Source organism: Ovis aries, chromosome 4 (assembly GCF_016772045.2).
Source record: "Ovis aries strain OAR_USU_Benz2616 breed Rambouillet chromosome 4, ARS-UI_Ramb_v3.0, whole genome shotgun sequence".
Lineage (NCBI taxonomy): Eukaryota > Metazoa > Chordata > Mammalia > Artiodactyla > Bovidae > Ovis > Ovis aries.
Window position 1 is genome coordinate 47,719,679 of NC_056057.1, and position 20,240 is coordinate 47,739,918.

The 20,240-nt window shown below is 34.3% G+C and overlaps 1 protein-coding gene across 15 annotated transcripts in view; it reads left to right on the forward strand.

Annotated features, from left to right (window-relative positions):
• KMT2E (lysine methyltransferase 2E (inactive)) overlaps window positions 1-20,240 on the forward strand; it is a 93,257-nt gene that overhangs the window by 14,632 nt on the left and 58,385 nt on the right. For 7 of the 15 annotated variants that reach the window (XM_042249185.1, XM_060414669.1, XM_004007835.5 and 4 more), the window contains exons 2-3: window positions 4,793-4,865; window positions 7,963-8,147. In XM_042249185.1, coding sequence (XP_042105119.1) covers window positions 8,077-8,147 — 71 coding nt within the window. In that variant the 5' untranslated portion in view covers window positions 4,793-4,865; window positions 7,963-8,076. Of the gene's footprint in view, window positions 1-4,792; window positions 4,866-6,937; window positions 7,189-7,962; window positions 8,148-20,240 lie in introns of all 15 variants that reach the window. The other 8 variants (XM_060414663.1, XM_060414661.1, XM_060414667.1 and 5 more) reach the window with 2 other exon arrangements.

Consider the following 20,240-nt stretch of genomic DNA (forward strand, 5'->3'; position numbering starts at 1 on the left):
TCAGTATGAGCACCATATTGACATTGATTCACAGAGTATGTTCAGATATCCCATTTTACTTGTCCTTGTGTGTGTGTGTATAGTTCTTTTCATTTTTATCACAGGTAGATTCCTATCTCCACCACCACAGTTAAGATACAGAAGTTTTATCACTGCAAGGATCCCTGGTGTTACTCTCTTAGTATTAATGCCACACTAGTCTGTTCTCCATTTCTATAATTTGTCATTCAAGAATGTTAGATAAATGAAATTATACAGTATGTGTGACATTTTGGGGGTTGACTTTGTAATCAGCACAGTTTCTTTGAGATTCATCCAAGTTGTTGCATGTGTCTGTAGTTCATTCCTTTATATTGCTAAGTAGTGTTAATGTTATTTTCCCATTTGGTAGCTACCACATAAAACATACAGCTTCAGACTTTCCTTTTAAATCTACAGAACATATTGTCTCTCATTTTCTTTTGTTTGCTTCCCTGTTTTCTTTTATTATCTCAATCCTCAGCTCTGTTAGGACTATTGGGAGCACAGTTTTAAAATTACTGTTGTAAATAACAGTGCTTTTTTTCCCTAACTGAAGGAAGGTTTAGAACCCATTGAAGCATGTGGTAATGAGTATAGTACTCATTACTTTTGTACATAAAAGTAAGATATTAAGGAGTTGGGAAGATGTGATTCTTTAAATTTGAAGATTTATTTTTCTTTTGTGTTTGTATATCAAGCAGTACATTCTAAGATACATAGTCGTGGGCCACATGGCAAGTAGAAATTGGAATTAGGTAACAGTTTAGAATGAAATACTTTTGTTACTTACATACTGGAGTATGAACAAAGACTAAACTCATTCTGAGAATAGTTTGTGTGTGTGTGTGTAGGAAACAGAAGTTGTACATTTATACCCGGAGACTCTAACCAGATGCTAATCACTGAATTGCATAAAGGCTAGATTTTACATTAGAGTTTAGCGATATCCAACACTTTAAGGAATGATGAACACTTTTAAAGTAATAGCATGCATTAAAAAACTGGATAGTATTGAAATTATTTTAATTCAAGGTTGTTTTAGGGTGCTAATAGAGGAGTATAGCAGTAGTTTGACAGGTTGAAGAATTGGTGTTTAGAATAGCTTCTCCAGACCCTGTTAGAAAGAGTCGTACCCCAGACAGATAGTTCAGTATATCATATTCACTATCAACATTTCTCATCATTATAGTATATTTGTTACATTCTGTGAACCAACGCTAAGGTAAGGTAAGTCGCTCAGTCTTGTCCGACTCTTTGCGACCCCATGGACTATAGCCTACCAGGCTTCTCCCTCCATGGGATTCTCCAGGCAAGAGTACTGGAGTGGGGTGCCATTTCCTTCTCCTGGCACATCATTAACAATTAAAATTTACATTAGGGCTCACTCTTTGTATTCATGGTGCTGTTTTGTTTTTGAGCTCTTCGCATCACTAGTGAGCTAAAGATAAGGTAAACTGGGTTGCAAGGTAAGCTGTCCTGGAGTACTGCCAAATATTAGCTGATTTGAAAAAGTGCCTCTTTCTTAACTATAGGGGTGGTCTGGTGCTTGTTGGGAAGTATCATGGGGGCTGGTATTGGCTTATTCTTTAAAGAATTTAATCTTATTAAAGCCAATCTTGTTTTGACAAAAATTTTGTACAAAGGGATTTCAAGGGCCATATGACTTAGTTATTTTAACCATTACTCTGTACAGGTTTTTATTTTAAGAAAATAATTGAAATAGTACGTTTAGAGTTTGTAATAAAGAGGTTTGGCTGTTGGCTTTTTAAGTGCAGCTACTTCTGTCACATTCTCTAAATTTGCAGTTCGTTACCAGAAGCATCCTTTCTCCTTTACTGACAAAAATGGACTCTAGGTCAGAAATTCTTAATAAAAAATTCTTTAATTAAAAAACTTTAATTGACTTTTACAAGTATAATAGCTGAGAATTGTTCTACAATACTTTTTTAAAAAATTATCATTATGGTTTATTATAAGATACTGAATATAGTCCCCTGTGCTATACAGTTAGGACCCTGTTGTTTATCTATTTTATGTACAGTAAGTTGTATCTGCTAATCCCAAACTCCGAATTTATTCCTTTCCCATCTCCCCTAAATTTGTTTATGTTTGTGAGTCTGTTTCTGTTTTGTAAATAAGATCATTTGTATCATATTTTAGCTTCTGCATATGCCATACGGTCCAATACTCATCTTTTAAAGACTTTTCCTAAATATTTAATTCCTAGAAATATTATCTGGTAATCATACCTTATACTTAACTGAATGGCACACAGAATCCTTGAAACAATTCAGAAATTTGTTCTGTGATTATTTCTATTTTCAGATGAGAAGCTAATGCTTCAAGAGAATAAGTAACCATTATTAATAAGTGGCAGAATATGAAAACTAAAGCATTGCTAATTTGATACTGAATTTAGTACTAAAATATATAGTGAAACTCTGTGGAACTCTCAAATAGAAACAGAAACTGTGCTTTTTGAACACTGAATTTTATATATAGGTTTCCATTTTTCAAGTAGGTCCATCTGCATTAATCCTGACTACCAGAAGAAAGATTTTTCTAAATGAAGAGTTTATTTGCACCAAAACTATCACAGTGCAAGTTGAATTGATGAAATTTTTTATCTCTAGGAACAAAATTGTTATCAAAGGAGACTCAAGTTAAAATTCAACTGGTTAGATAGGTGGTCTTTGCTTTATATAGTTTTGTGTAAGGAAATGAGTATACTTATGTATACATTGTTGCTGTTCAGTCACTAAGTCATGTCTGACTCTTTGTGACCCCGTGGACTGTAGCCCACCTGGCTCCTCTCTTCATTCTTCCCATGCAAGGATACTGGAGCAGGTTGCAGGCAGATTCTTTTCCACTGAGGCACCAGGAGTAATCTCAGATTTGGGTCCTGGTTTCCTTAACTTTTGGGTTGCCTTTTCAACCCACTAGCAAGGCATGTGTTTGTTCCTGAAAATAATAGGGAATTTGAATATTTTCATCCTTCTTGTGTATGCTTTGTACTGTCAGTGAAATACTCTTTTAAGCACAAATTTTAGGCTTTGAGCCTGTGCATCTTTACTGATATTTCATAGTGTTTTAATGCATTGTTGTGGGATAGGTGTAAGTTTATGAAGTAGATGAGGTTTGTGGGGAGGAGGGAGCTAAGTAGGTTTTGTTAACTGTTACTTAATGAGCCAGAATAAGTGTATAGTCCAGATGTTCTGCAGTGAAACACTTATGTAGTTATTTAATTTCTCTTCTTTTTGAGAGAGGCAGTTGTCAGTTTCTCTCCTAGCTGTAAATTCTAGATTATTTATTTTACCAGTCATCTGGGAAATTTTAATTTCTGGGAAACTAGTGTGTAGGTTCTAGAGTCACACCATTAGGGTTCAAAACTTGATTCTTCTAATTTATTATCTGTGGAACTTTGGATAAGTTTAACCTCTCTGCCTTATCTGTAAAATGGAGATAATAAATGTACCTATGCCATAGGCTCATTGTGAGGATTAAGCATTGAAAACACTCAGTATTTATCATCATTTGTATCATTATATCATTATTATAACCTGTTTTCAGGACATTTGAGTGCTTGTGGAGCACTGTACTGATACATTAACCCAGTTGGAGAAATATATAATTTTTTTGTAGGTTTTTAGAATCCTCTATGTATCAGATTTTGATTATCAGGAATTATCTGTTAATGTACTTAAGACTGAAATTTAAACTAAGATCATCAGCCTAACCTACCTCCATTTATAGTTGAAGCCCACAATAGTGAAATGAGGTGCCCAGAGTTTCATAGGTAGTAACTTCGCAATAGGTTTTGATCAACTAGTATTCTTTTTTTATTATACCTTAGTCAACAGATATAAATAAAATTAAAATCTTATATGAATAATTAAGACAGTTTAATTTCTGATTTATAAGGAAATCTCAGTTATGTGGCCTCATAATTTCTTGCAAGTTTGTTTCCTTTCTATTAGTAATTGAGCCCAAAATTCACCCGCTTATTCTCTTAGTGTTACATGTCCAAAGTGTCAACATGGATCTAATTTTACATGTTTATTGAGTTCTATGTATGTAAGGTGTTTATTAAGAACTGAAAGATAATAATAAGTGATGCTTTCCTCAAAGAGATTGTGTTAAATTGAGCTGGGCCCTAAACAAGTTTCCTTATTTTCAACCTTTTTGCCTGTTTGGTATCATATTCATCTTTTCAGTGGGTTTTTTTTTTTTTTTCTGAACCCTTGAAATGTGGTTGCAGCCTCAGTTTTCCTGTTTTTCTGATAGACATTTCTAATGTAATTCTTTTTCCTTCTTGCCTTTTATCTCATTTTCCCTACTTTATGGTTTTGCTTGTTTTTGTTTTGGTATCAGTGCCTTTGCTGTGCTGAATCTGTGGGGTTGTTTCATTTTTTTGTTCTCATTTGTTTTTGTTGTTTTGTCCGTGATACACGGGATCGTAGTTCCCTGACCAGGGATTGAGTGCATGCCCTCAGCAGTGATGGCACAGCGTCCTAACCACTGGACTACCAGGAAATTCTGTGTAATATTGTCTTCTCAGTTTCTTTCCAGTTTGATTTGATAGTTAGCATTGTTTCCTTTGCTTCTGTTTGCATTCATCTGTATTAAAGAGTGAAGAATACATTTGTCATTTTAAGAATTAGCTGCTGTCTTTATGAATCCCTTTGGTTTTAGGTTCCATGTTAGAAGTACTATATATACTTTTATGCCATTAATAAATAGCTCAATACTCCTATGTTCACTTGGTTTCTAGGTCTATTCTGGATAGCAGGTTTTGTGAAGACCTGTATTCTTTCTTGGACCTCAGATTTACCAGACATCTCATGGTATTTCCTTTTATATTATTTCTTTAATGGCTGCCATTTATTCTCAATATATTTCGTATATATTTAACTTGCCAGTTGGGTAAACCAGGTTTTTGATTCACATATAAGATATGAAACCTTTGTGGTAGTTTTTCGATTGTTGAATTGTTTTTCTCTAGTTGTTCCCATGTTATAAGCTCACATCTCTTCTACATCTGTGTACTATATTGTCTTGTCTTTTCTTATTTTTGAAGACACAGTGATTTGACCCTAATGAGTTTATGATTTAAGTACCAGCTGGATTTTTAAGCAGCGTGAATTTTCTGGCTATGTAGTTTTTGATAATGAAGTGAAATATTTGCCATTTTTATGATCTCAAAAGATATGACCTCTTGCTTTCTGACCTCTTGTAAGTAAATTCTGATATCTTCTCTGCTGAATCAAACTCAAACATCTGTGGTTCTTTTACAGATGTAATGCTGTGTTTATCCTGGGGGTGAGCTTCTGTGATTTTAGAAGAAAGGTGCATTTCTGGAAAAAGTGTCATGTGGTTGTTCTTACAGCACTTACTTGCATAGGTTGACAACTCATTTGATTAATGAGGCCAGAGCTGCATTTTCATCCTGGGTGCTCTAATTCATTTACCTGTTCTTTGTAGAGTGCCTGTTTCATTCTGTGCACTGTGCAGGGTTTGAGAGAGAGACAGTAATGGCACAAATATAAGCTATTGTCTGAAATAGGTTTTTCTGGCACGTTCTTCACTGCTATTTAGAAACAGCTCAAGTATAGTGTTATATATTGAAGATTGTATATTTATGTAAAAATGGGCTGTACTGTTATTAAATACATGCTCAAATAGACGGTTTTAGATTGGAAATACTACTCAGTTACCTAAAATAATACATAATTATTTGACTTCTGTTTTCCAGTTTCTGCCTCTGGTTTAAGAGGAAAAAAAAAGCATACAACTATATATTTAGCAACATACACCTAAAAGATAAAGTTTCCTATGAGTCGAAAGATAAGCTGAGCTGAAGAAAGTGTCTACCAACTAGATGCTACCAACAAGGAGTAATTTTTTAAATTGTAATTGTTCTTAGGTCCAGGTCTTCAGCATTTTAAAGAAATACAAAATAATGCAACATTTGATTTATATATTGCTTGCATTTTATCGTTTAGAAATTTTATAATTTTGTAGCTTTGTGCATATTAATAAATATAGCTTTTTATGAAGTAACTCTAAAACAGTCCCAGGTGCAGAAAAGTAGATTAGGGCAGTTGTTTTTAGAGGATAATTTTAATTTGTTGAAAACTGTAAAATCATAGCAAACAGTGAGCTATAATTACATACTTTATTTTTAAAAACTATTAGAAGAATCTCTTTAAATGAGAGAGAGTTTTAATTTAATCCACATAGTTTTTTGATTATGAAATAGCAACTCTTATGTGACTACCACTTAATGATTGCTAAATATGCATAATGCAGTGTATGAAATGCTTTATAGTCATTTTTTCATTTTTTTCACAGAAACTGTATGAGGATGTATCCCCATTTTATAAACAGAGACCCTGAAGCTTAGAGTGGTTAAATCACTTGTCTAGCTCACACATCTACTGTTAAAGTGTTAGAGATAGGTTCCAGTGTTTACGTTTTTAACTTTCAAGTGCAATTGCCTATTGTATATTTTTATTGTAACTTATAATCTAGTTGCTCTTCCCCAGTTATATACAGTTTAAAAGTAAAGGCTAGTTTTCTTGGAGAATTCAAACCACTATTACCTCGTTATTTCCCTATTTTGGTATTTTTTTCCCCATAAAATATGAACTCACAATCTGTATCATCTGTGAAACAGGAATTAACCTGAGTAGATATTCTCGAGCTTACTTGTAAAAATTAAGGGTAAATAAAGAATTGCTATTTGAAGAAATAGTTGTCTTCAGTATTTCAGGTATAACATGAGGGGGACAGTTTTGACTGTTTTTCTTGTTTATATGATTATCTGCTTTGTTCCAAGTTGTATTATGTCATTGCTGAAATATTTTAAGTAGATATTTCACACATAGAACATATAGCAGTGTTTTGGGCTTCCCAGGTGGCTCAGTGGTAAAGAATCCATCTACCAATGCAGAAGACGCGGGTTTGATCCCCAGGTTGGGAAGATCCCCTGGAGGAGGAAATGGCAACCCACTCCAGTATTCTTGCTGGAAAAATCTCACGGACAGAAGAACCTAGTGGGCTGCAGTTCATGGGATCGCAGAGGGTCAGACACAACTGAGCACGCATGCACAATGAATTTAAATTGGAAAAATTGATATTGAAGCTGAATATATTTTCTTTACTATGGTAAATTTCTTTAAACATAATTCAAGTATGTTAGTTTTCTAATTGTATTAGGGATCATTAACTCATGGAAGAAAACTGGAGAAATAGAGAAACTCCCTTAATATACATGTATTTATGTAGAACAGAAAGTGACAACCACTGTAAAACAATTTTATTACAGATATTGTTTCTATATTTAAAATATAGAAACAATAGAGTAGAATTGTTTCAAATTCTGGTTTTATCCCTTAAACTGAGCAACTTTGGTTATGTTATTTACCCATAGTTACTTTTGGATTCTTTGGCGGTAAAATGGAGATCCCTACTTGAGTTGTGAGGATTAAATAGATTATCCATGTAAAAGCTTAGTTCACAGTAAGTGTGGTGCTTAGTTCACAGTAAGTACTCAGTGTTTGTTAGTTTATTGTTAGATCATTCACTGAACCAGGAAGACTTATTTTTGGAAAGTACTTTAAGAAATTCTGTTTCATTTTTCAAAATGAATAATAATTGTTGGTTCCTTACTAAGCAATATGCCTTAGTAATCCCACTTATGGCACCCTAAATTCATTCCCTGAGGAAGATTATGATTCAGAAACTTCTTTTGAGCATAATCTCATTACTTAATTCCAGAAAGATGAACAAAATAGAGACTGCCTGAGGAAATTGCACTGATACTGATATTGTAATAAAGAATGCTTTCTTTATGTATTTTACATTCCTTTATTATAGGTTGACTGCTTCTGAGACTATGAAGATGATTGTTAACTTCTGGTTCCCTTTTCTTTTAAACAGGGTTTGTGGATGCACTTAGATGTTTGCAATGAGCACTGTGGCTGGCATGCCCCAGTGTTTTGGATACCAATGCATAGGACTCCATAGTAATCGAATTTACCAGAGGCGAACGTCATGAGCATAGTGATCCCATTGGGGGTTGATACAGCAGAAACGTCATACTTGGAAATGGCTGCAGGCTCAGAGTAAGTATTTAAATCATAGGTACTTTGGATAGGGAAGAGTAAAATACTTCATATAATTATTTTAGCTCAACCAAGCAGTTCTTGATTTGCATTTGTATTTTTCTCATTTTAGATACTTGGCTAAAGTAAAATGTCAGAAGTTTAAAGGCAAAAATTCCTGTAACTAAAATTACTTTGTAAAGAGCTTTTGAGCCAAATTCTCTTTTTCTGATTCTTTTTTGTCTTCCATTTGCTGATTATTGACAGCAAGTATTAAGATAATAGGTTATTATTTTTTAAAATTGTGAATCTGTCTTGTTTATATTGGAAAATTAATTTGGTTTTCACTTTGAATCTTTTTAAAGTGTAATGTCCATTTAAACACAATTGGCCCCTTTTTTTTTTTTTAAGTTGAATTGAAAAATAAAATTCCAGCCAGTTTTAAATAAGAAAAAGGGAGTGTTTCCTTCTAGATGAATGTTTTGGCACCTTTTGCTTTTGAGGGAGCCATTTCTGAGGGATTTAGTGAAAGGTTCTTACCTTGCCTTTAAGACTATTTGGTCTTGACAGTTGTGTTGGGTAGATTTTCTTTTATTTTTATTTTGAAAGACCACTATGTTAACACTGAATTATTGCTATGAAAATTGATTGTTTTTAGAAAATTTCAAAGGTCCATGTAACAGTGTTGGAATACTTAAAGAATAGAAAGATGTATGTTTGCTCTCTGATTGAGTATATAGTTGAATTGTGCCAAATGGGACACTCATTGACCAGAAAGTTGAATTTAACTTTTTTGGGAAAAAAAAAAAAAAAAAAAAAAGGAAATTTCTTTCTTTTAGGGCTCCTAAAACTGGTGTGTAGAAAGGACAAAAAACAGTTGATACTCTCCATTTGCTGGCATTTCAAATGGTCTAGAAATGTTTTCACCACACCTGCTTCTGCCATTAGGAAAGACTCAGGGGTGCGCTCTAGTATTCCTATAATATACTACATAGTCCATTTAACTATATGATTATTATAGTTTTTAAATGCCTCTTTTTTTTTTTGTACTATGTTTAAGTTATTTTTGCTGTAAAATAATGGATTCCCAAACAAGGGTACTCTTGTGACTGTTGATTGACATTCCTTCTGCCCAGATAGGGACACTCCTAACAAAGAAAAAAGAACCTGGAAGCAGGGCTTGACAGGCGAGTGGGTCCCAGACTAAAGTACCAGTTTTTCTTAGTGCGTCTGATAGATGCAAATCTATATCTGATAATAGTTATTGGCATTTATTGGTAATAATCAAAGATTTTTTACTTCCTAAAAAATTCACCTTGACAGTTTTTTAAAATTAGCCTCATAAGCACTTACTACAAAATGTAATTTATGAAGTATTGAGTATGTATAAAATAGGAATTAGTCCAGCATACAGTGTCAGATGCTCCTTTGTCTTGTTTACATGTTTAGTATATATGCTGTAAGGCAATTCACAAACAGAATAAAAGCCACATATTAATTATACAGTTAAAAAAGAATGAATAATATATTGACAGCAGTTTAGGGGAGAGCTTTCTGCCTGTGTTCTTTATTAAATGCATTTGTAAGAGTATTTATAGAATAATTATGATTTATATTATTGAGCCAAATCTTTCCTGGTACAAATATGGACATTTTTATTATTAGAAGATGATCAACTTGTAGGTAATTACAGAATAACTATTTTTTTTTTTAAGAACATTTCTGTTTAAGGAAATTATTTTTTTCTATTCCACATACAAGTATGTGTCCCTTGGGTATGGTATCCCTTACTCAGTGGACACAAAAAGTATAGCTGGTACCAATTTCTACTATGAGACAACTATCAATTTTTGTGGCTAAATTTTCAAACTTAAAAACTATATAAATATATATATATATAAAGCTTTTAGAGCTATTTTCATAAGAAATTTTTATATAATTCACATTTCCTTTTTATTTCAAATATGTAATCAGAAGATACTAAACTTGTATTGATGCAAGATGCTGGGGAAAGGGCATATGGGACTTCCCCATATGTTTCTTTGTTAACGTCCTGTGCAGCTACACAGTTATTCCAAAATATATTTTTTTTAAGTATTGAATTTTGTTTTACTCATGTAGCTATATGATGTTATTAATTATATATTAGTTTTATATATATGTGTTTGTTTGGCTGCATTGGCTCTTAATAGTGGTACATGGGATCTTTGATTTTTGCTGCAGCACACAGGGTCTTCAGTAGCCACGTCTGTGGCATCTTTTAGTTGCGGCATGTGGGATCTAGTTCCCTGACTAGTGTTGAACCCAGAACCTCTGCGTTGAGAGTGTGGAATCTTAGCCACTGGACACACCGGAGAAGTCCCTGTTAGTTATATTTTTTAAAAATATGGCTAAAATATATCACTAATAAATTAAACTATGATAAAGTTTAGGAAATACTTGATTGTTTATTGAGTGAATTAGTTTACTGAACCAAATTTATACTCATTTCTAAGACTATAAAGGGGAATTTATTTAATCACTTACAGTTCATCTAATTTAAGTTCATCTAGATAGAATACATGCTTTCTGTCACATTTTATAGATAGGAAATTGAAGGTCTGATTCAGGATCTATAATAACAGACTTGCTAAACTCTAGTCCTGTATTCCCATACTCAGTAACGTTTCTTCTTGGATTATCTCGTCTCTGCAGTAAAACTCATTAGTCTTTGTTACCTATTTGTTTTCCTTTCATTACTAAGTTTTTAAACATCTTGGGTTTGTCTTGCCTTTCCTGCAGAGTTAGGGATCTTGTATTTTGTTTTTTTCTGTTCCCCATTACCTTGCCACGAGTTGGTTTTACACTTCCAGAACCTCTCAGTTCAAACTAGCCATATTTCAAGTGTTCTATAGCATATATGTCTAGAGGCCGTTGTATTGGATAGAGAAATTCTAGGCTAAATTACAACCTGTAGGATCTCAGAAGAGAAAAGAACAGTGAAACCTCTGCTAGTTATGAAAATTATGAGATCATAGCAATCTATTTCTTTTTGAATAAGAAAGGTAAAGATGTAACTATGAGACAGATATTATTTTCAAATTTTAGGTGAGGAAACGAGTCACAGAGCAGTTAAATGGCAGAAGCAAAACTTATTGATGTGTTAATTTTAGGCATTTTCTATTACAGCTTCTTTCCTAGTACTATTACAAAAAATGACTTATATAATGTTAGTAATTTATTTTGATATATGGTTTGCGTAAGTAGTAGCTTTACTTTTAGGGGTAGTAAGTTTATTATAATCAATGACTGCATATAATAAAGATATTTTCAGGTCTCTGCTTGAAGATAAGGAATGTGAAAGAAAACCTAGACTCAGTTACCAGTAGATAAATAGGAAAGTTGAGCCAGAGTTCAGCATTTATTAGAACTGTATGTTTTTATCCTGATTTATATAAATTGACTTCTTCTACTGCTTCTTCTGTCTTTTATGTCAGGCAGTCTATCTGAATTACTAAATTGGTTAAAGAAGCAAAGGTTAGAAACCCTTCTAGAGCTGAGAAGTGGGAAGAGGTATTAAATAGAAGTGTTAAACTGATTCTTTCCTAGTCTTTTTAAAAAAGAAAAACCAAATTACTTTTCCTCTCAAAGACTGGGAACATGATTACTAACATTCTATTCCTTTTAACATTATTTTTACTACCAAATATTCCTTTAGAAATCTTTATAATGAGATTTTGGATAAATATGTGTATTTTTGGATGTGATAGACAAATTAGTAAATGTGACATATCTAAGTTACATTACTTTGTGAATTACTTTGGAAGAGGGCTTTTAGTGCTATAACTGGGAATACAGTAAATGCCTCTCTGTTGACTGAGAGTACTAAAGGGAGATATCTGGGTTTTCAGTGTCGTTCTGCCACTGATATACCAGTGAGCCCTTGAGACAATTATTGTAGACTTTGATATCTTAATTTGAAAAAGAGGGCCTGAAGTATTAATGTGGCTCTTTTTGGCTCCAGAGTTCTGAGATTCAGTACATTTTTGTTTTGTTTATAGTATTTAATATTAGGTTATCTCAGTGTCACTAGAGCCATCTGCTGACAGAATTCATTATTAGTTTGTTGAAATATTTGGCTGCTTGTAATCCGAATTTATGTAATTAAAGATACTAAAATGTTTAATGTATAACGAAATGTTTTCAGTAGCTTTTTACTTGTGTTCCACTAGTATTTAATGTTTCTATTCATGATTTCTTTACGCTTTTTATTTGTCAAGAAACTAATACTTTGTGCTGACCTTAAAGGTGTCAATTTGCTTATCCTAATTTAAAAGTGCCTTTGTTTAAATGTGATTTGTTTTAATACTAAAAAGAATGTTTTGAAATACTGTTCTTAGCATTGTTTAGAACTGTTGAAATTTATCATTTGTTTTATACTTAAAGTTTTTCTCTAATTTTTTTTCTTGTCTGTTACATAGTGTGTAAGCAGCTATTATTCCCATTTTACAAAAGAAATGCACCTCCAGGAGATTAAGAGACTTCCCTAAGGCCACATAGTTAGTTAATAAAAAATAAAGAGTCAATTCCAGAGCTGCTTGGCTCCAGATCCATTTGCCACATAGATCAAAAGAGCTAAGTTTTGTTAATTGAGTTAAATGAAGTAAAATGCCACACATGTGGTAAACTGAGGACAGTTGTCACACCAAATCTCTCCATTTAAAAATTTTTCTTGTATGCCATTGTAATGTGTTTAATTTTAATATATATTTAAAAAGTGTTAGGTGTAACAAGAATGATAGAAATGTTTTTATCACAAATCTGAAGGAACATAGTGAGAACTCACGGATATCTTTTATATTCATGTTCTATCCATGTGTAATTACTGATACCCAAGTGTCTGTTACTGAATGTTTTAACATTGAAAGAAAAACTAGAGGTTTCACTTAAAATACTCATATAAACTTCTCATTAAAATACAACTATTTTGAAGGTTTATATAGGGAAGAAATTAAAATTTTGATGAGGAAGAAGGAAATCATAAAAGTCCAGTTTCAGGAGGAATCAGAGCTTATTTAATCAATCATTCTAGCCTATTCTTTTTCTCTAAATTCCTCTCTTGATTTTATGTTTGGCATTTCTCTCTGTTTAGATCTTCAATTCACCTGACTGCTTAAATGTCTACACTAAAATATATAATGAATGATAATTTATTATGGCTTTTTAAAGAATAAGGATATTTTGGTATAAACAAATACAATTTTAAATTTGTAAAGTGGTTCCAGGAAAATGTGGCAGCATCAGGTAGATTACTGCAAACAAAATGGTAGTTGTTCTGCTTTCTGAGTTTTCAACAATAATTTAGGACTGTAACACATTTGAAAATAACCTTTTTCATTTTTAAGAATAGAAATGTTACATAAATAATTTAAATTTTAATGCCCAAATTTGTTCTCCATGTTTGTAAAGTTTATGAAGTAATGACAGTTAAAGTGGTATAGATTTAGAGTTATCAGAAATTAGGCTTTATGTAACTCTAATAAAATAATACATGGTACCATTTTGTAATACAGAAATGAGGTAAAGCTGTTTACATCATTAGGTCATTAATCCATAGACAAAATAGCACTCTGATAAATCTCACAGGACAGAAATAGTATTAGACCAACCTAAGAGATCTAGGCTTTAGTATTTGCTTTGTTATTATAATGCCATGTGACTTAAAATTAAGACTTGATTTTGTAAATGTGGAATCTGAAATCCAGAGAGCTTATGTTTCATGTCTCATGGATACACAGTGACTTAATGATGATCAGTTTGTGGCACTTAGATCAGTAATCTCCTGGTGTGTAATACTGGAGGTTGAACAATGTGATATTTAAAATACCTTCTAGAACAGTTCCTGAATATCACTTAGGAGCAGCAGGTACTGTTTCCCTGAATAGTTCTGTCCTACTATACTCAATGTCACAACAAGCAGAACTCAGCGAATGCTTCTCCACCCCTTGCTTCCTGATAGCATTGTCTGGGAATCCAAGAATTGCCCTCTGCATTACACCTGTATAGACTCAGCAGAAGCAGATCTATTACCACTAATTCTAGGCCAGAACAAAAGTACTTCCAATCTGAGGGAAAGAAATCCATATTCTACCCCTCCCTTGAAGCCATTTGCAAAGCATCTCCACTACATCTTTGCTGTACCTGCTCCACTAAATGAGTCTTAGCAACAGCATTTTACCTTTTCTAAAACCCAGTATCACCTCACAGGGTCAGAGGTAGGTTCTGAGAGTGGCTATTTCAGGTTAAATCTTGACCCTGTATCAGTATTATCTCCGCTTGTCATTCTTTTGGTTCCTTGGGCACTGTCTCAATTGTCAGTCTATTCAGATGCTTGAATGCTTGCGTCCTTCACTCTGCTTCCAACTGCTCCATACAAATTGACTTTTACTTTTACCCTGCTACTGGCATGTTGAAGCTAATGCATAGTTTTCAGGCCTCATATTGTTTGTTGTCTCAGGAGGATTTATTACTTTTGATTCTCTGTACCTTTGGCTTTAGTGAAACTAGCCTTTTGTGGTTTTCTTTCTTTCTTTTAACAAATTATAGTAAAATATACATAACATTAAGTTTACTGTTTTAACTAGTTTTAACTGTACAATTCAGCAGCATTCAGTACATTCATAGTGTTACTGCAATGTCCAGGCAAGAGATGACAGAGACTTGGACTAGGGAGAGAAGTGTACTGATTGTAAATGTATATTGGAAGAAGAGCCAGAATTGATCAAAGAATTAGATGTGGTGGGTGAGGGCAAATGAATAATCAAGAATGATACTTTATGGTTTTGGATTAAGCAACTGGATGGAGAGTTGTTTAAAGAAGAAGATGAACCGGGGGGAAAGAGAAAACATTTATGGGCAGAAAAGAAAATCAAGCAAAAACGAGAAAGAGTGGCCAGTTAAGTGTGGTATCTAGAAAGCTAGCAAAGGTAAATCTTTTTAGGAAGGGAACATTTACATCACATGCTGAAAAGTCTATATAAAGTACAATTACCAATTAGTTTGACAATATGGATAGTTATCATGGTCTTGTGCAGCCTGATGTTGAGCACAAACGACTCTTTCAAGGAGTTTTCTAAAAAGAGGAACAGAGAAATGACAAATGAAAGGGGGCAGGAGTTTTAAATGGAATAATAAATAAAGACAGCAGTGATCTAATATAGAGGTAGACTGAAGATGTAAGACACAAGGGATAGTTGCTGGCAAGAGTAAAGTGTACAGATCTTGAAAAGGTGAGAAGGGATAAGGTCCAGAGAGCAAGTGGAAGAATAGGGTTGTAATACAAAGTGGCATTTTTCCATTTTTATAAGAGAAAAACAATTTGAGTGTAAATGCTAGATTTTAGATATGGAATTGTGTTCCCAGTACCTAAAACAGTAGCTGATATATAATAAACCCTCAATAATTATTTATTAATAAATTAATAAGAAATTCCTGTTGAGTTGATGTTACATTTTCAAAGAAAATTATACCATTACACTAGTAGCACTTGCTAAAGCCAAATGGTACTCTATTACAATCAGTTCCTTCCCCAAATTTGCTTTCTCTAAACAAGCAGTCAGCAAACTAGGATCACTGAGCCAAACCCAGCCTGTTGCCTGATTTTTATGAGTAAGATTTTATTGAGACTCAGTCATGCCCACTTGTTTAATTATATTTTCTGGCTTTCCAGGTACAGTAGAGGTGAGAAGTTACAATAGAAACCATATTGTTTGAGGTCCTGAATATATTTACTCTCTGGTTCTTCACAGAAAAAGTTGATTGGCTCCAGCTCTAAATTTAATTTAATTCTCTTCTTTTGGCTGCACTGCACAGCATGTGGGATCTTAGTTCCCCAGGCAGGCATTGAACCCACGCCCCCTGCATTGGAAGCGCCCAGTCTTAGCCACTGGACCACCAGGGAAGTCCCTGGTTTAATTTTAAATTCCAAAATCTGGGATGTAAAAAAGGGTTTTCTACAACAAACATCTACTTTATAGTCATGAGACATCTAAATTAAGAGGTCTAGTAATATGGAGAGCTATTTGGGTAAAGCTAATGAAATAGAATTAGATTAAAGATGATTTGGAAGTCGTGAACACATAGGAAATGGTGAAAACTATAGTAGTGGGTGAAACCTCCAATGTGTAAAGTACCAACACCTAGAAAACAAACATTTAGGAGATAGGGAAAAGAAAAACTTAAAAAGGAGATTAAGGCATTAAAAAAAAATGGGAAACAGTTTGGTACTTTCTCAAAATGTTAAACAGAATTTATGACCCAGAAAAAGAATTGAAATCAAAGGCTCAAAACAGATATTTGTATACCAGTATCCATAGCAACATTACTCGCAATAGACAAAAGGTCTGTGTTAGACAAAAGGTAACATCTCAAGTGTCCATCAACAGATGAATGGACAAATCAAAATGTGGCCCATCTATACAATGGAATATTAGCCATAAAAAAGAACAGAATTCTGAAACATGGTATAAAGTGGATGAAACTTGAAAATGTTATGCTAAGTAAAATAAAACAGACATAAAATGAGAAATATTTTATGATTCCATTTATGTACATTGTCTTACATTGCGAAGAGTCGGACACGACTGAGCAACTGAACTGATGTAAATTGTCTAGAATGGGCAAATAGAGATAGATAGTAAAGGTTACCAGGTGATTGGACCTGGAAAAGGTAAGAGATATGAGAACAAAGTGTCTGTTTGAGAGGATGAAGAAGTTTGGAAACAGTAGTAAGACATGAATCATAAGGCTTGAAGGTCTCTTTGTGAACCCTGAAACTTACTACATACAAATGATTGTTGAATGCTCGTTATCTTAGTTAATTCTATTTCATTTGTGTAGGAAAGGTAGAACTAAGGCTAAAAATTTTTATAGCCTCTTCATGGTAGACAGATAAAAGGGACTATAGAATTGAACAAAATGTCCCTATATGAGAAAAAAAAAAAATGTGATTTCAGTAAGTTGAATGGTATAGTTCTTTAAAGTAACAGTTCCAGTTAGTGCCTATTTCAAGTGAAAGTGTTAGTCACTCAGTCATGTCCAACTCTTTGCAACCCCATGAACTGTAGCCTACCAGGCTCCTCTGTCCATGGGATTCTCCAGCCAAGAATACTGGAGTGGGTTGCCATGCTCTTCTCCAGGGGATCTTCCTGACCCGGGATGGAACCCAGTTCTCCCACATTGCAGGCAGATTCGTTATTGTTTAACAGTTCTTGTTAGTGCCTAATTCAGGCAGCTGGAAACTAGCAGAATTAAAGCAGCAACAAGATAGAGATTGAAATTTGCTGCATTATTTGAGTGACTGAGTACTAACAATGATAGAAGACCTTGGGACAGAATACAAAAGGAGGAGGGGTATAAAGTTCTTCAGTATGAAAATTTTAACAAGTGATGGTATTGTTTTAAGTGATTTTAACTAGGAAATTTAAATCATATTATCTTAAACCAATGAATATTAAGTTCCCAAATCTCACAGTTAAGAGTAGGAGTTTAAAATAAAATTTTATTTTCTCAACTGTAGAGTCTGTGTAAAGCTCTCTTTTTGGAAGCTCTTTAGTAATGTGCTATAAATCAAAAACAAGCCCTTGAAGATGACTCAAGCTTTGTGTGGCTAAATAGTCAAATAAAAAGTTTCTTTCAGAATTCTGAACAGTCTTAAATGGAAAAATCGACTCAAAGAAGTTCAGGATATCATGTAACAACTAGAAATTGTTGTTTAGTTGCTCAGTCATGTCTGACTCTTGGCAACACCATGGACTGTGTAGCATGCCAGGCTCCCCTGTCCTTCACCATCTCCCAGAACTTACTCAGACTCCTGTCCATAGAGTCAGTGATCCCATCCAATCATCTTGTCCTCTTCTCTTCCTGCCTTCAATCTTTCCCAGCATCAGAGTCAATTTTTTAATGAGTCGGCTCTTCACATCAGGTGGCCAAAGTATTGGAACTTCAGCATCAGGCCTTCCAATGAATATTCAGGATTGATTTCCTTTATAATTGACTGGTTTGATCTCCTTGCAGTCCAAGGGACTCTCAGAAGCCTTCTCCAACACCACAGTTCAAAAGCATAAATTCTTCAGCACTCAGCCTTCCTTATGGTCCAACTCTCACATGCATACACAACTACTAGGAAAACCATAGCTTTGATTATACAGACTTTTGTCGGCAAAGACATTAGCATTAAACAACTTTTTAGTGTCTTTTAATTTCATGGCTGTAGTCACCATCTGCAGTGATTTTGGAGCCCAAGAAAATAAAGTCTATCACTCTTTCCATTGTTTCCCCATCTGTTTGCCAGAAGTGATGGGACCGGATGCCATGATCTTTGTTTTTGAATGTTCAGTTTTAAGCCAGCCTTTTCACTCTCTTCTTTGACCTTCATCAAGAGGCTCTTTAGTTCCTCTTTGCTTTCTGCTATAAGGGTGGTGTCACCAACGTATCTGAGGTTATTGATGTTTCTTCCCGCAATCTTCATTCCAGCTTGTGAGTCATCCAACCATGCATTTCGCATGATATACTCTGCATATAAGTTAAATAAGCAGGGTGACACTATACAGCATTGACGTACTCCTTTCCCAATTTGGAACCAGCCTGTTGTTCCATGTCCGGTTCTAACTGTTGCTTCTTGATCTGCATACAAGTATCTCAGGAGGCAGGTGAGATGGTCTAGTATTCCCATCTTTAAGAATTTCTCACAGTTTGTTGTGTTCCACACAGTCAAAGGCTTTATAAAGCATACTCAGTGAAGCAGAAGTATATGTTTTTCTGAAATTCTCTTGCTTTTTCTGTGATCCAGCAGATGTTGGCAATTTGATCTCTGTTTCCTTTGCCTTTTCTAAATCCAGCTTGAACATCTGGAAGTTCTCGGTTCGCATACCGTTGAAGCCTAGCTTGGAGAATTTTGAGCATTACTTTGCTAGCATGTGAAATGAGTGCAAATCGTGTGGTAGTTTGAACATTGCCCTTCTTTGGGATTGGAATGAAAACTGACCTTTTCCAGTCCTGTGGCCACTGCTGAGTTTTCCAAATTTGCTGGCATATTGAGTGCAGCACTTTCACAGCATCATCTTTTAGGATTTGAAAAGCTCAGCTGGAATTCCATCACCTCTCCTAGCTTTGTTCGTGTTGCTTCCTAAAGCCTGCTTGATTTCATACTCCACGATGTCTGGCTCTAGGTGGGTAATGACACCATCATGGTTATCTGGGTTGTTAAGATTGCTTTTGTATAGTTCTTCTATGTATTCTTGTCACCTCTTCTTAATATCTTCTGTTACTGTTAAGTCTGTACCATTTCTGTCCTTGTTATTGTGCCCATCTTTGCAAGAAATGTTCCCTTGGTAACTAGTTTTCAAGCAATCTCTAGTCTTTCCCATTCTGTTGTTTTTCTGTTCCTTTGCATTGATCACTGAGGAAGGCTTTCTTATCTCTCCTTGCTATTCTTTGGAACTCTGCATTCAAATGGGTATATCTTTCCTTTTCTCCTTTACCTTTTGCTTCTCTTCTTTTCTTTTTTTAAATGTTTATTTATTTGGCTGCATGGGTCTTAGTTGAGACATGTGGGATCTAGTTCCCTGACCAGGGATTGAACCTGAGTCCCCTGCATTGGTAGCATAGAATCTTAGCCATTGAACCACCAGGGAAGTCCCTTCTCTTCATTTCTAAGCTATTTGTAAGGCAGCCTCAGACAACCACTTTGCCTTTTTGCATTTATTTTTCTTGATAGTTTTGATCACTGTCTTCTGTACCATGTTACAAACCTCCGTCCACAGTTCTTCAGGCACTGTCAGATGTAATCCCTTGAATCTATTTGTTCCTTCAACTGTGTAATTGTAAGGGATTTGATTTAGGTCATATTTGAATGGCCTAGTGGTTTTCCCTACTTTCTTCTGTTTAAGTCTGAATTTTCCAATAAGGGGTTCATGATCTGAACCACAGTCAGCTCACGTCTTGTTTTTGCTGACTGTATAGAACTTCTCCATCTTCGGCTGCAATGAATGTAATCAATCTGATTTCAGTATTGACGACCTGTGATGTCCATGTGTAGAATTTTTTCTTGTTTTGTTGGAAGAGGGTATTGCTATG